Source organism: Peromyscus californicus, unplaced genomic scaffold (assembly GCF_007827085.1).
Source record: "Peromyscus californicus insignis strain IS unplaced genomic scaffold, ASM782708v3 Scaffold_19__1_contigs__length_69161282, whole genome shotgun sequence".
NCBI lineage: Eukaryota > Metazoa > Chordata > Mammalia > Rodentia > Cricetidae > Peromyscus > Peromyscus californicus.
In genome coordinates this window covers 8,786,374-8,803,438 of record NW_026294491.1, presented here as the reverse complement: position 1 = coordinate 8,803,438, position 17,065 = coordinate 8,786,374, and the positions used below count along the sequence as shown (strand labels likewise).

Sequence of the window (17,065 nt, the reverse complement as noted above, 5' to 3'; positions counted from 1 at the left end):
TTAAATTTTTTTTGTACATTTAGAGCGTGTGTATGCATGAGAGAGCGTCTGTGTGTGTGTGTTTATGTGTATGGATTCAGGCTTGTGTATGCTTCATTCTGTATGGAGGTCAGAGGACAACTGGTGGGAGTTGGTTTTCTTCCTCCCATGTGGGTTCTGGCTTGGCAACAAGTGCCTTTACCCGCTGAGCATCTCTCTGGCTTCCTGTTAATTTTTGTATTTAAAAGTCTGCTTCAGCTGGACATGATGGCTCAAGCCTTTAATCTCAGAATTGGGAGGCAGAGGCAGGTGGATCTCTGAGTTTAGAGGCCAGTCTGGCCTACTTAGTGAGTTCCGGGGCAACTAGAGCTATGTAGGGAGACTCTGTCTCAAACAAAATAAAACAGTCTGCTTTAATGTATATGCTTATAACATAGTAAGAATCTGGGAGAAAGTATTGTGTATATGGTAACTTACAATTGGAGATAGATATATTAATTTAGATGTATTTCTAATTAATTTGGGTATGATTTATTGGTACTTAAGAAAAAGAAATTGTATTTTATTTTATTATTGGAAGAGACTATATTTTTCCTTACAAATTATTTTATTTTGTGTGTACAAGTGCTTTGCCTCCATGTATGTCTGTGTGGGACTGGTTTCCCTGGAGGCTAAAAGAGGTGCCAGATCCCCTGGAACTGGAGTTACAGACCACCATAAGCTGTCTTGTGGGTGCTGAAACTGAAACCAGGTCCTCTACGAGAGCAGCCAGTGCTTTTAACTGCCAAGCCACCTCTCTAGTAGTCCCTATGTTATTTTTTTGAGATAGTTTTACAATTGGATGGCATACATTATTTCATCTCCTATAAAACTAGTTATATGCTGCCACTTGTAAAATTTTGGGCTTGCGTATCTTTTTATTTTAAAACAATAAATCAATAATAGTGCTGAACATGACAGCTAGTACGTTTTGGATATTTGCTGTCTGCTAGCAGGCACACAGCCATTTATGTCCCACATGCTTCTCCTGTCTCAGGCATATCAGCAGGTATTACTATTGTAAAAGAGGTTGAATAGCTGGTCCAATAGGGTCATACTGCCTGTGTGCTCATGTGTGTTAAGAAATTCTGAATGTGTGTGGCTGTAGTTTTTTTAAAACTAGGAGAATTGGCTTTTATTTTAATACTGAGCAACCAGAATGTGCTAGGAAGAGTTTAATTGTAAGCCTGGATTAGACTGAACAACACAAACTTGAAGTTTTAGTTTTGCCATAATCTATTAAGACCAGGTGATAAATTGCAAGGCAGTCTGGTTAGTTTCAGACTAAATATATTATGGCCTAGAAGTTGACCACTAGGCAAGAAGGAATTGATAGACATTTAAAACACTTTAATCCCAGCACTTGGAAGGCAGGAGCAGGCAGATATCTGTGAGTTTGAGGCCACCCTGGTCCACATAGTGAGTTCCAGGACAGCCACAGTGAACCAAGTGACCATGGACTGAAGTCTGTGAAATTGTGAATCAAAGTGAATTTTTCCTCCTTTTGATTTTTTTTCTCGCAGGCATTCATCTTAGAATTGAAACACTGTGTTTACACAGAGTATTGGTGCTGGGAGCAGGGTCATTGCTGTGATTAAACCTGGTCATGTGGTTTGTAAGCCTTTGAAACTAGTTTGTAGGAGGAATTTGGAAAACTGGACATAGAAGCTAGAAAAAATTTTAAAATACTCTAAGTAGAGCTTACTGAAGATTGTGGTGGGAGCTCAGAAGAAATGCGGAGTAGAGACTGTGCTTGTGAGGTTTCAGATGTTATCAAGGGTTCTATTGGGAATTAGACTAGAGGGCTGTTCCATTCATATTCCAATATGGCAAAGAACTTGTCTATCTTGTGTCAGTGCTCTAAGACTTTGTGAGAGTTGAGTTCAAAGGTGCCTGGCCGAGTAATATGAAAGAAGAATTTTATTTTTAATTAAAATATTGCATAATTTCTCTTCCTCCTCGTTTTTACTCTTCTCGTGTCCCCCAACGCCGGCTCCCTCTCAAATTCATGACCTGTTTTTCTTTAATTATCATTGTTACACATACACATGAACACACACACACACACACACACACACACACACACACACACACAAATGAATAAATATAAAAGCAACGTGCTGAGTCTGTTTAGTGTTGCTTGTATTATATGATTCTAGGGCTGACCACTTGGTATTGGATAGTCAATTAGGGGCCGTTTCCCTGGGGAAGACTAATTTTCCCTCTGTCAGCAGTTGTAAATTTCTTGTAGTTCTTCATCTAAGGATGGGTGGGCCTTGTGAGCTTTCCTCATTCATATTAGTATGTCAACTAGTATTGGAATTGTTCAGGTCGTGTTTAGGAAGCCATATTGTAGCTATTTCAATGGTATAGTTTCCCTGTCATATTTAGAAGACACAGTTTCTCAGTGGACTTTGTGGCCCTGTGGTTCTTACAATCTTTCCAATCCCTTGGAAAAGGAAATGCTAAGGTAGTCCAGCATTTGAGCTACCACAGGAGTTTTGCTATGTAACAAACCCTTTTAGCCAGATTTACAATGAGCATATAGAGGGAAAAAAAAAAAACCTAGCTAAAAAAAGTCACATTTAAGTTGGGACTAATAAATGAATAATCACTAGAGACTAGCACCGTTGTATGTACCAGATCAATAGATAAGGTGCTTTGAGGTCAGCCAGTGATCAAGGAGAGTCTACTCATCCCACAGTCAGGAGTAGAAGGCCCGTCTCTGTGAGTGTGAGGCCAGTCTGTTCTACATAGTTCCAGGACAGTTGAGCTATGTAGAGAGACCCTGTCTCAAAAAAAAAAGAGTGTAAACGTTTAAGTTCACTGAAAAGATGAATGAAAGATCGACCTGCAGAGGTACCCTTTTGCAAAATGACCTGGGGAATTATCCCCCAAGTTTGTTTGTTTGTTTTGTGCTAGAGATTAGAGATCAAAGCTTGATCCTTGTGCATGTTAGGCAAGAACTAACCTACCAAGCTGTCATATAGTCGTGCCCTACCTGGATTCCTCCAACCTTGCTCAATTACCCAGATACTTATGGGCCAGCACAGCTTAACATTCTGTAAGTAGAACTTATGGGTGATTCTGGAGGAGGAATTCAGAAGACCAGAATGACTATAGACACACACACACACACACACACACACACACACACACACACACACACACACAGAGTAAAGACTGCTTAGGAGTGTTGAAATGGGAACCAGACTAGAGAATATTAAGTGAATTCGTCTATACTGGGAACTGGCTATAGCTTAAGCTAGTGGCAGACCTTACTGTCCTCAATTTGATGTTTTTGCAAGGCAGGTCATAGAGGCTTCTACTCAGATGTCAAAGGAATGTTGGGGAGGCCAGATGATGTAGAACAGTGGTAGGAGTACTTGGATGTAGCCCTTGGAAGAGCAATAGATGAAGCTGTGATGGAATAGAGACCTCAATAAGCTGAAGATGCTAGGAATTTAGACTGTCTGCCAAGGAAAGCTCTAGACAGTAAGCAGGGTCAGTCTAGAAGAGCCCTGTGGCTGCAGTGGTATACTGTAGGGGCTGGACTGACCCAGCCTTTTGGCATCCAGATCATGACACTCCATATCTACAGGAGCTTATAATTGCTATGCTGATTCCCATCTTGCTTTGGTATCCTCCCACTTTCCATGTGCCCCTTTTGGAATAGAAGTCTTTACTCTGCCTTGTACTTGGGAAATGTCAAACTTTCTTTTTGGCCTTACAAGGGCTCACAGGTGAGAGCTTGCCCTGAGTCTCAGGAAACTTTGTACTTGTCTGTTGAGCAATTCTGGAGCTACTGAGACTCTGGGGGAAATGAACTAAAGTATTTAGGGGTATACATAGGATGGTTCTGTCATGTTTTATGAATTATGTATGGCCTTGTCACTACAGGGAAATTAGGTATGGTTTTAGGAGATGTGGTTTAAGGAGGTGTGTTTGGATGTCAAGTTGACAGAGGATGGACTTGTGACAGTTAATCTTGTCAACTTGGACTGAGAAATACTGAGGACATTTGTAAGGTACATTTCTGCTGTGCTCGTGAAGATGTTTCTAGAAATGATTAAGTGGGGAGCAGCTACTCTGAATGCTATGGTGTCATACAATAGTCTGAGAACCCAGATGGAATAAAAAGGCAAGAAGGAGAAAGCACAGAACTGCTCTCTTTCTGCTTGCTGGTGTCCATGAGGTGAGCAACTTTGCTGTGCTCTGCTGTCCTGCCTGCAGGACTATAGCCATGGAATGGATTGACTATGGACTGAAACCCTGAAACCCTAATGGACAAGACATCTTTTATCCTTTTATTTTGTTCTGTCAGGCATTGGTCAGTGATGAAAGGCTAACAGTATACCAGGTCAGTACTGAGAAGGGTCACATTGTGAACAAGCATATCAAACTCAAGTGGGTTGGGGACTATACCTTGTTAGTAGAATGTCTAGCATGAATGAGGCCTTGGGTTTGATCTCTAGTACTGCATAGACTGGGCATGGTGGTATATACCACATACTTGGAAGTTGGAGGCAGGAAGGTCAGAAGTTCAAGATCATCCTTTGTTACATAGTGAGTTCCAGATCTGCTTGGGCTACATAAGACCTGTTTCAGAAATAAACAAACCCCCAAACAAATACAGCAGCTAAGTCCTTCGCAGGTGTTCTGTATTCCCAATAGCTGTGCCTGTACCACAGTGCTGAGGCATTTTGCCATTGCCAAGATTCTTCCCCTAGGCAGCCTCTGCACCCCAAGAGCCACCCAGCCCCAACTTTTCTCTTCCAATGATCCAGCTAAGTTGCTGCACTGAAGAAGAGGAAACTGCTCCATTATAGCTTTATCAAAGCCCCTGTACAGGACCCCTCAAGCCCCACAAATTGCTGCTTGCCGAGCACACTCATGGTTTTGATTCCATGCTTTTCTTACATGCTGGATTCAGTCATTTCTGTCTTTTTGTAATGATTTCTACCCATACTGAAGTACTTACTGGCAGTAATCTAATTCAGTCGTCTAGTTGTTGGATTCTTTCCTGGTTCCTCAGCTCTAAAATAAGCTTCTAGTCCTGCCTCATGATCTGTACAGGCCTGGGCACGGACCACAGACAGTGCTACAGAAAAGACAGCTGCCAGAGACAAGTGGCCTTATTATAGCCAGCTTGCTTATCCCTGTTCAACTAGTGGACTGTTCAACTGGAAATAGAAAAATAGTCAAAGCTAAAATATTCCCTCATTTCCACTGAGGCCAGAGTACTAGGGCAATGATAATACTTGAAGTGTTTGAAACCCCGATCATTCTATCATTCAAGACAGGCATTTACTGAAAGGCAGCTGTAGCTGCTGCTCCTCCTCTTGATATGGATCCTGAACTGCCTTCAGCTCTATGTAGCTTAGGCTGACGCTGAACTTTTATTTTTCCTATCTCAGCCTCCCAAGTGCTGGAATGAAAGGCATTCACCAGCATGTTTGGCTCCATGCACTTTTATCCAATGGCATGTACCTTTCCTCATTAGCAAACCAGCTAGGATAGAGACTGCCAGTTTTCTGTTAATATTTTATTTTTTATATTTTTAATTTGTTAGGAAAGAGTTGCTGCTTTTAGGATGCTAAAAAGGAAGTTGCAAACATTAATACAGTGCTTCAAGAAGCTTTTAAAAGTTTGTTTATTTTTAAATTTATGTGTATGTGTTTTGTGTGAGTTTATGTGTAGGTATGTGCAGGTGTCCTTGGAGGCCAGAAGAGGGTATCAGATTTCCTGGAGCTTGAGTTACAGGTGGTTACTAGCTACCTGATGTGGAATGGAACCTGAGTCCTCTGCAAGAGCAGTGTATGCGCCTAACTGATGAGCCACTTCTCCATCCCTTTAAGAAACCTCTTAAAGAAAAATTAGCTGTTAGTTTAATCCAGCTAAAATCTGAACTGAGCTATAGAAAGATTTTAGAAGGGTTCTATATTTGATAATTGTTTTAAAGGTTTAAACAACTTTTTTTTTTTTTTTTCCGAGACAGGGTTTCTCTGTGTAGCTTTGTGCCTTTCCTGGAACTCACTTGGTAGCCCAGGCTGGCCTCGAACTCACAGAGATCCGCCGGCCTCTGCTCCCGAGTGCTGGGATTAAAGGCGTGCGCCACCACCGCCCGGCTTTAAACAACTTTTTATGTAGTATTCATCCATGCATATAATGTGTTTGGATCAAATCCACCACCTATTCCTCCCCCTCCAGTTCTTTTATCATGTCTGCTCACTTTCACTCCTAGCTTCATGTGCACTCTTGAGCCCGACATGCTCTTTGCTCTCACACTGTCCCCCGCCTCTCTTTATACCCATGGAGTCCATTTAGTGTTGTCTGTATGTGCATGGTCTCTCAGGGGTGGTATCCCTGGAGCAAAGTGATTCTATTTCCTCCAGCAGCCATCAGTTGCTAAAAGCTCTTCAGACAGGGGTGGGATTTTATGAGTTCCTCCCCATCTATGCTGGAATCTTAGCTGACTTGACCTTGTGCAAGCCTTGTGCATATAGCCCCAGCTACCATGAGTTCATGTGTGCAGCTGGACTCTCATGTCCAGCAGGTACTGTTTTTCTACAAACTCTACTCCTCAGGTTCTTAAAATTTTTCTGGAGCCGGGCGGATCTCTGTGAGTTTGAGGCCAGCCTGGTCTACAAAGTTCCAGGAAAGGCGCAAAGCTATACAGAGAAACCCTGTCTCAAAAAACAAAAACAAACAAAAAAAATTTTTGTTCCCTTTTCCATAGTGGTCCCTGAGCTCTGTGAGTGAGTGAGTGTGTGTGTGTGTGTGTGTGTGTGTGTGTGTGTGTTTCAGTTTCTTGCTCCCGTCTTGGTGGTGCTGGGGGTGGAACCCAGGGCCTCATGTATGGTAGGCAAGTGCTCTATGACTGAGGGATACCCCTATCCCAGTTTATCTCTCAGGAAATGCTGTCTCCTTAAAGGGAATTTTAACACCAAAGAAGCATGGTCACTGGGGAGGACCACCCAAAGAGAGCTCCTTGAGATGTACTGATGTGAGGATCATTGGGAGAATGGTTCTCTTCTTCCCTTAATGGTCCTGTCAGAGTCTGGCCTAGCTTTAGGTGTTCTTAGGAGCTACTGGAGGGAGGACAGAAAACCTTTTCTGGCCTCATTGGCCTTGTTATCCATGCATTTGGGCCTGAGCATATCTGGGGTACCCACCTTCACAGTTTTCCTGCCTGGTGTTAGGTCTGGTGTTTGATTCTGGTGTCATTTCACAGCTGCACATGCTTTTCTTTTTTTCCAGAATCTTTGATGACAATCTCATGAGGACTTCTTCATAGTTTGCCTAGATCAGTATTTCTCAACCGTCCTCATGCTACAGCTCTTTAATACAGTTCCTTATGTTATAGTAACTGCAATCATAAAATTATTTTCATTGCTACTTCATAACTAATTTTGCTCCTGTTATGAATCATAATGTAAATATCTGTTTTCTGATGGTATTAAGGGGTCGTGACCCACAGGTGGAGAAACACTGGCCTAGAAGGAGCCGCTCTACAGTTCTTTTTCTAAACTTAATGTAGTGTCTGCTAGTGGAATGACTATTTGGCACGACAGACTCCCTGACTAGAAATGATGTGCAGTATAGGCTGCATGGTAGGTTGCTACTTTGCTTTCAAGTCTGGTGGTGCTGCTCTGGATGTGGTCACTCGGCACGCAAGCCACCTCTAGTTTTCTCTTTACTTGAATGGGTGAATTTAGCTCTTTGCAGTTATCCGTAAGCTGTAAAGCAGCCGTGTGTTCATCTCTAAGCTTGGAACTTTACTGTTTAGATGTGGACTGTGGCTCAGGAAGGGCTGGATTCTACTTGCAGCTGTTTTCTAGAATTCCTAATGCTTTCTCTCTAATAAGTATCTTTGTGAAAGAGAATGTATGATAGAGATTTTTGAGACTGAATGCTAGTGAACTGTTTTCTTGTTCTATTTTGTTGTGAATTTAGGAGAAGTTGGCCCTTCGACAGCAACTGAATGAGGCGAAACAGCAGCTCCTCCAGCAGGCAGAGTACTGTACACAAATGGGAGCAGTTACCTGTACCCTTCTCTGGGGAGTCTCTAGCAGTGAGGAAGTCGTCAAAGCCATTCTGGGAGGAGTAAGTTGTCTGGCACTGTTGATGTGCCTTGTGACCTGGAAGAGACAGCATGTCTGCCCGTGACATTGACAGCTGAGCCCTGCCATGATGTAAATTTGCTTTAGTTCATCAGATGGTTGCCAGGTGTCTGCTGTGTTCATTGTATCACCTGGTGCTCTGGGGATGTGTAGAATGAAGTACCATCCTCTGTCCTGACACTCAAGGGGAGCCTTTGATCTTTAACCACTTTAAGGTTTCTATGTAAGAAATTTAACAGCGTTCAGTGCTCCTATGTGTTTTACGTCATGGGTAATATATAATTAACAAAATTGACATATGTGTGTGTGTGTGTGTGTGTGTGTGTGTGTGTGTATGTGTGTATCAGACACACACACACACACACACACACACACACACACACGTATGTTAGGGAACTTCCCATAAGGAGAGGAATTTGAAATGGGTCTTGATGAGTAGGTAGAAATGGCAGAAAATGGTAATGGTAAGGACAGTTCAAGAAGACAGAATCAGTCAAATCACAGGTATAGGGTGAGAAGTCTAGCTTGTTTTAGGAGGGGAGGTCACTTGACCAAGTGGAGAGTTCTTGTACTGCATCATATTGTTACTGGAGTGTCATTTGTGATTGGAGGTAAGCAGATGCTGGTCCATTCCCTTAACCTCTTAGAGTCTTCAAGTGCATTTGAGTGAGGTGTGCAGCTCTCTGCAGGCAGATGGGGAAGAAGAAGGCATGTGAGAGCTGTGTGACTGAGACAGATGTAGTGTCAGGGTACAGTTGACAGCTGAGAGAAGGAGCTCCGGCTGCGTCTGGGTTCGACTCTGGGGAAAGGAATAGAAGTGGAGAGCGGGATGCTTGGCAAGAAGCCAGAGCTACATTAGTTACTGCTTAGAGGACGCAGTGTTTGGCTTGAGGGAGAACTTAAATGTCCTTAAAAGTTTGTTGAACTTTATTAAAGTGTAATTTCCTGGACTGCATGAGATTTTGTCTTAAAAATAAGGATGATTTCTATGTTGTAATTTACCCACTAGACTTACACAGTTCTTACTGGTTTCTTAGAAAATTTCTAGAGTTGGAAGACCATCCCTGTAGTCCAGTCTTAGAACATTCTATCACTCAGGAAGTTTCTTATGCCATTTTCTCAGGTTTTGTTTTTTGTTTTCATGCCTTGGTTTTAAATGGTTCTTGACAATTTTATACACACAAACACACACAAGCACAGAATAGCTCAGTTGTAGATAACTCAAATCCCCCTTCTATTTCTTACTTTGTTTCCTTTTTAAATGTATAGTTCACTAAGTCTAATTAGTGCTGTGTATATGCATGGATGTAGCCATCCACTGGAGTATGGACCTACCAGTGCCCACAGTCCTGAAGAACAGTGACACCCCAGCAGCCATCAGCAGTTAGTAGCTCCTTAGTGAGTCATGGTACCCCATAAATCCATCTTTCATCCATGCTAAAATGTGGACTGGCGTATTTGTGCAGGTCTTGTGCAGGTAGCCACAGCTGCTGTGAGTTCATGAGTGTCCAGAAGACAGCATTTCACAGCCATTCTTTTTACCCTTCAACTCTGACATTCTTTCCACCCAGTCTAGTGTGAAGTTCCCTGGCCTTGGTGGTGGTGGTGGTTGATACAGATGTCCCATTTAGGGCTGAGCAGCCAAAGGTCACTTATTCTTTCCACCGTGGCCAGGAATGAGTCTCAGCATTGACTGCCTCCCTCCCTGGGAACTTTGAGTGGTGGCACAGGTTTTCTATGATTGCTCCTGGAATTGTAGCCTGTCCTTCTGCATGGTGTGCACATGTGTGATGTTGTTACACTGGCTTCTCTGGAAAGATGTGATACTTGTATTCTTTTATTTTTTTTAAACTTTCAGGACAAAGCATTGAAGTTTTTCACCATCACTGGTCAGACGATGGAGAGTTTTGTGAAGTCATTGGATGGGGACGTTAGGGAGGTTGATTCTGATGAAAATCAGTTTGTATTTGCACTGGCTGGAATTGTAACAAGTAGGTAACTTTTCAGACATAGTGCCATATATCAGGGTTGGTAATTACAGTTAGGGATTTGTGTGAGGATGTGTGTCAGTGTCTGGAGGACTGTGTTCACCCTGGAGTCTATCTCAGTAATCTGGGAGAGGTGTCAGATGTCTCCAGTATGGGAAAGCACCCAGGGACTTGTGGTCACTGTCACTTATTAGAAATAACTGATCTAAAGGAAACACAGGTTTGTTTGATTGCTATTTATTTTTATTTTTATTTATTTATTTTTGATTTTTCAAGACAAGATTTCTCTGTGTAGCCCTGGCTGTCCTGGAACTCACTCTGTAGACCAGGTTGGCCTCAAACTCAGAGATCCACCTGCCTCTGCCTCCTGAGTGCTGGGATCAAAGGCATGCACCACCACACTTGGCTGACAGATGTAAGAGAATAAAAGCCTCAGATTGTCCATTTAACTACTTCTCATTTGGAATAATTTCTGTTTTACTCATGTCTACCTAAAGCGAAAGCTGTGAGCTAAGCTTAACCTAAACTCCACTTAAAGGATTCTAAAAACTTTGTGTTTTTAGTAAATTTTTACTGGAAGCTAATAAATAGAACCTATCACCAAAGAAGTGTTACAAAAGAATTTCTTAGCAAAACTATAAAGGAGCTGGGCATGTGGCACAAGCCTTCAATTTTAAGATTTAGGAGGCCCTGAAGCAGGAGGATTAAGAGTTGAGGCCAACCTGGGTTACATAGCAAGATTCTGTCTCAAAAATAAAAAAAAGTAACACTCCAAACCTTCAAAATTTTTATAAGAGACCAGTGACTCCTAGTATAGTCGGTGGGGAGCACCAGTGGGTGGGGAAGCTCTTTTTTCCTGAGATTGACAAAGTGCTTACCTTTCTTCTCTGTTGTAGCATATGTACTCTTAGGATTATTGTCTACTGTTAATATGAGACAAAATTGTCTTTTTTCATCGCATTATTATTGTTATGTGTGTATGCATGTTCACGTGTTCGTGTAGGTACATGTGCAAGGGCATGAGTGTGCCATGTGTGCAGAGGCCTGAGCTGATGGTGGGTGTCTTCTTTGGTCACTCCCCAATTGTTTATCATGGCAGGGATTTTGTTGAACCTGGAGTTTTCTGATTCTGGTCTAGCTAGCCGGCTTGCACCAGCAATCTGTCTCTGCCTCCCGAGTGCTGAGATTACAGGAAGCTGCCATGCCTGCCCAGAATGTATAGGGATGCTGAGGATCTGCACTCCAGTCCTCACGTTTGTGTGGCAAGTGCTGTGTCTACTGGGCCATCTCTCCAACCCCGTGTTACCTTTTTACGGCCACCGTATGAGGTAAGGCCTATGGAGACTTCTTTTTCTCCCCCCACCCCTCCCCTCCTTTAAATCTGAGACAAGCTGGGCTCAAACTTGAGGTGATCTGCTGCTTCAGCCTCTTGAGCACAGGGATTATAGATGTACACTCCCATACCTGGCTGACAGTAAAAAAACCCCTTTAAAAGTTGGTGGTACTTATTCATTTTCTAAGATTTATTTTTATTTTATACTGCAACGTAAGTGTTTTGCCTGCATATATGCCTGTGTGCCACCATGTGTGCCTGGCACCTGTGGAAGCCAGAAGGGGCTGTTGGATTCCCTAGAACTGGAGTTGTGAGCCATCATTTGCATGCTTGGAGTTGAACTCAAGTCTTCAAGAAGAGCAGCCAGTGCTCTTAATTTCTGTGCCATCTCTCCACAGCCTCCAGTGGTATTTATTGTTGGGTGGATGCTGAGAGTCCATTCCTCTGGCTTGGTGGGCACTTTATCTGAAGTAGGGCAGCTCTCTGCCCATTCATCATAGCAGCTGTACTCAGTCCTCCTGTCTTAGCCTTCTGAGTGTCAGGCCTTAAAGGCTGTATTTAGAAAGAAGGCATTTGTACATTTGATTAGTTCTCTCTAAAAGTGACCTCAGAGGTCTACAATCCATGTGTTTTGTCATTTTGCTAGGTTGAGAATTTAAGCTGCATGAATTTCTGGCTGGTGTGCCATGAGGCAGGTAGCTAGAGGGTGGAGCATCGTGTTGCTCAACGTTCAAGCTTGCTTGCCTAAATCACAGTAGTGAACATGTGAAAGTGGAGGTTTGCCTGAAAAAGGTTTCAGACTGGTGGTGCATTGTTGCAGTGGGTTTGTGACACAGAGGTTTGTGCTTTTCAGTTACTGGAGCCACCAATCTGGGGGATGGCAGCACTATGGAGGCCATGGACTAGCAGTCTGCAACTCCTCTTGTTGTTAAGCTGATCTTCCAGTCTTACACACAGCAAACACTCTCCCAGTTCCTTTTCATCTTTTGGAAGTTTTGAGAATTTCAGTAAACCCATGTGGCAGTATACCACCCCAGCTAGGGAGTGGAGTCCTGTCCTCCTTCCATAGTCAACCTCACACAGCAGCTGTCCTGGTGGCATGTTAAACATTTGATCTGGTTTGTTGTGGTTGGCTTATGTGGCTTTGAGCATCTGCTCCAGGTTGAGCATGTTTGTCCCTAATCTCTGCCTGGAAGTCCCAGCCTCTTTCCTTAGGCGCTTCACAGCTAGCCTTAGCTTTCTGATGTATTTATGAAAAGCTGTGATTTTGTAGAACTCCCCCCCCACCCCTGGAAGAATGGAGCAGCTCTTCCCAATTTACCATAGTATGAGCAAAAACTGATATTAAATCTCTTACTTGTCCAGTCATTGTTCCTGTACTAGTCTGTGTTCTATTGTTGTGAAGAGACACCATGATCATGGCAGTTCTTATAAAAGAAAGCATTTAATTAGGGGCTTTCTTACAGTTGCAGAGGCTTAGTCCATTATCATCATGGTAGGGAGCATGGCAGCAGACATGGCAGGATGGTGCTGGAGAAGTAACTGACAGCTACATCCACAGGCAGAGAGGACACTGGGCTTGGCATGGGCTTTTGAAACCCTAAAGCCCATCCCTAGTGATACACCTCCTCCAACAAGGCCACACCTCTAATCCTTCTAATCTTTTCAAATTGTGTCACTCCCTAGTGATTAAGCTTATGGGAACCATTCTTATTCACACCACCACAATTCCTAATGACAGGTTAGTGCAGCAGTAAAAGTCTGGATTTTAAGATAAGATGGCCCACTTCCCAGGTTAACTCCTTTAGACAGGGTTTCTTCATCTATGGGAGGACCCTACCTGCTCTGATGGCCTTACATCCTGGCATCTGCTGGACTGTAGCAAGTCTTAACACATGTGAAGTGAGGGATTGTTCAGTGTAGGACAGCCTGAGTAAGGGAGCAGAGGAAGAATGGAGATCTTGTGAAAAGTGACCCACTTAACTCACAAGTAGAAAACTTAGTTTACTGCCTGTATTCCTGCTTTTGGAAGACTCACAAATAATAATTGCATACCCTGCCTCCTAGTTCTGGTTGTGCATTTAGACAGCATTTGGTAGTGACTGCCTGTCAACATGAGTTTTGTTTTTTTCTTTTTTAAGACAAGGTTTTATTAAATAGTCCAAACTAGCCTCAAACTTGGAATCCTCCTGCTTCAGCCTCTCAAATGTTAGGATTATAAGTATATGTGACCATGCCCACCCTCTAAGATTTTTATATATTAATTTTTTTCATGTTGCTGTGGATTGACCCTGGGACTGGCTGGCCTCATGTATGCAGATGCCAAGCAGGCCCTCCGCCACTGTGCTCCAGCCCTGGCTCTAACATTAGTTTTTTTCAGTTTTAAATAAATTATTGAGATTCCAATATAATTACATCATTTCCCCCCTTCCCTTTTCTCCCACCTACCCCTCCCATGTGTCTTCTCTTGCTCTTTCTCAAATTCATGGTCTATTTTTCTTATATTTTTGGTTTTGAGTTTAGCCTTTAACAACTGAGCCATCTCTCAGCCCAGTCTGTTTTTCTTTAGTCGTTTTGTGTGTGTGTGTGCGTGCGCGCGTGTGCGTGTGTGTGTGTGTTCCAAATATATAAATGTAACTGCTCAGTCTGTATAATGTTAATTGTATGTATGCATGTGTGGAGGTTGGAGGAGAACCTGTGGAGTCACTTCTCTCCATCCACTGTTACGTGCTCTGTGCTGCCCCTGGTCTTGATGCTTTGTTCTGTCTTTTGCAGATGTTGCTGCCATTGCATGTGGTCGTGAGTTCTTGGTGAATTCCAGTCGGGTGCTCTTGGATACCATGTTGCAGCTGCTGGGGGACTTAAAGCCTGGCCAGTGCACTAAACTCAAAGTGTATGTAGATAATAGCTCACGGTCTCTCAACTTGCATAGTGCCTAGAATATGCTGATGGAACCTCTCTCTCTCTTTTATTTAAAAGTTTTTTTTTCATTTTACATACCAAACACAGTTCCCCCTTCCTCCCCTCCTCCTGCTCACCTCCTACACGACCCCCCCCCCATCCACTCCTCAGAGAGGATAAGGCTTCCATGGGGAGTCAACATGGAACCTCTCTTCAAGTAAACACAGTTGATCTAGCTGTAGTTCTAAAAAACAGGAAACAGATTGCCTGAGGATATAAGGGATGTGTTATATCTTAGGTCATATTTTATTTAATTTTATTTGAGATAGGGTTGATGTGTAGCCCAGGCTGGCCTTGAATTCTTGTTCCTCCTGCTTCAGCCTCCCGAGTGTTGGGTTAAATAATATTTCAGGGGAAAAAATGAATCAAGATAAGGAACACTTACCCCTTAGAATAATCAATGGGCCCTAAATATTTCAGGATTGTGTTTCTAGTGGCCTCAGAGTGAACTTCGGTGGGTGTTTGCTATGGCATTTTCCCACTCAGATATTACAATTTGTAGCTGTTTTTTAAAATCATTCTAATAAATCATGGCAAACTTGCATTTAGTATCTCACAGTGTTGTAGGTCAGGATCTGAAGTGGCTTTTTGACCAGGTCCTCTGCTGGGCAAATCCTGAAGTCAGAATCAAGGTGGTGCTCAGGTGGGCACTTTGAGGAGGCTCTGGAAGAATCTGCTTCCTTCTTCTCTTCTTTCAGGTGGCCAGCTGAATCCTGTCCAGGGATAGCTGCGTCTTTCTCCCATGTCCCAACTGTCATGCCGCAGTGTTTTTATACTTGGCACTGTGTTAATTACCTTTCTGGTCACTGTGACAAAAGCCTTTACAGGAGGAAGGCTTTGTTGATATTCACAGTCTGAGGTACAGTCCTCATGGCAGGGGAGGCATTGTGGCAGGAATGTGAGGCAGCTGGTCACATGGCATCCAGAGTCAGGAAACAGGGGGAATGCTGGTACTCAGCTCGATTTCTCCTTTTGAAAAGTACTTTTAACTATTTACTTATTTATGTTTGTAAACACGTGTGCTCCTCATGAACTTGTATGCATGACATCTCATGCATGGGGAGCTTAGAGGACAGCTAATGGGCATCGGTTCCTTCTGTGTGGGCTCCAAGGATTGAACACAGGCCAGCCAGGCTTAGTGGGAAATACCCAATGAACCATCTCACCAGCCTGCTTTATCCTTTTTTTTTTTTTTCTTTTTTTTTTTTTTGGTTTTTCGAGACAGGGTTTCTCTGTGTAGCTTTGCGCCTGTCCTGGGACTCATTTGGTAGCCCAGGCTGGCCTCGAACTCACAGAGATCCGCCTGGCTCTGCCTCCCGAGTGCTGGGATTAAAGGCGTGCGCCACCACCGCCCGGCCTGCTTTATCCTTTTTATACAGTCCAAGACCGCAGACCATAGGATAGTACCATTTCTATTCAGGGTGGGTCTTCCCTCAGACCTTTCTGTAAACATCCTAGAGTTGCTTTTCCATGGTGATTATAAATCCAGTTGAGTTGATAATGATTATCCATCACAGTGTGTATCAGACTTTCTCTGTTGCTCCTAGCCAGAGAGTCATCTCTGCTTTCTGTGGGCTCGTGTGTTTAGATTAGGCATATTAGATAAACTTTCTCAATCAGCTCAGAGCCTGTTGATTAGTAATGGTGATTGCATCTGTAGAACCTCCTTTGCTAGATAATTTAACTTTATCAGAGTATGATGTATATATAGTCTTGGGGATTAGGCCAGATAATATTTTTTTCTTTTTTTGGGGGGCAGTGCTGGGAATGGAACCTTGTGCTTTTCACAAGGCAAGCATTCCTGTGCTGACATATAGCCCTGTGGCAAGAAAATTTGGGGGCCATTCTTCCAAGTGTGTGCCTTATGTATTGCAGGTTTATCTTATTTAGTTCAGTAGCCTCTTTAAAGTCTGTGGCAGATACTTTCAACATCCGTGCCATCTTGGCCTTAGTGTTTCTTATCTTTTTCCCATGTTGTTGAGATTTTCTTTTTCTCTTTGTATGCTGAATAATTTTGGATGAATCCTGTGCATTGGGAATATTATGTTAGAAGCCTCATGTTTAAAGCCTTTGGAAAATGCAGCAGTCCAGTTGGATTTGAGTTACAAGTCGCAGTGTTGTTTCAGTATCAGCCCCGTGTGTAGAATGCTTTTACCTGGTGTTTCCCATGCTAGTGGAGCTGCCCTATGTACCAGGGATCCATGGGAGGTCCAGGGAATAATGCTGTGTATGGTGAGGTCCACACACCCAGCTTGAGGTGAGGCTGGAAATTTACAGATAGTTCTGTGATGTCACTTTCCTTAACAGTTGACTCTCCATGATGCCTATGATGCTCTGTTGTTCCCCTCGAGCTCCCCTTTTTAGTCCCCATCTAGAATGCTGAGGCTTGATGTGGCCTAAAGTAATACTGTGGCTGCTGCTTAACTCTGTCTATAGCTATTGAGATCTTCAAGATGGGGAAGCATCCCCTTCTGCAGCCTGGGGATCCTACTATCACTGTGGCTGCCAGTAGACCCCCCCTCTCTTCTCTTTAAGACTGAACTAGAGCCTTCCGTATAGTATGAGTCCAGGTCTGTGGAAGCGAGTCGTTTGGCATGCTCTGTTCTCATTTCCTCAGCTGGTTACCTGTCCTCAATCTCAAG

At 43.2% G+C, this 17,065-nt stretch overlaps 1 protein-coding gene across 3 annotated transcripts in view; it reads left to right on the top strand.

Moving 5' to 3' along the window:
• Positions 1 to 17,065, top strand: part of Hsf2bp (heat shock transcription factor 2 binding protein) — a 139,269-nt gene that overhangs the window by 15,181 nt on the left and 107,023 nt on the right. For all 3 annotated transcript variants that reach the window (XM_052744537.1, XM_052744536.1, XM_052744535.1), the window contains exons 5-7: positions 7,975 to 8,124; positions 10,000 to 10,132; positions 14,238 to 14,355. In XM_052744537.1, coding sequence (XP_052600497.1) covers positions 7,975 to 8,124; positions 10,000 to 10,132; positions 14,238 to 14,355 — 401 coding nt within the window. The remainder of the gene's footprint in view (positions 1 to 7,974; positions 8,125 to 9,999; positions 10,133 to 14,237; positions 14,356 to 17,065) is intronic.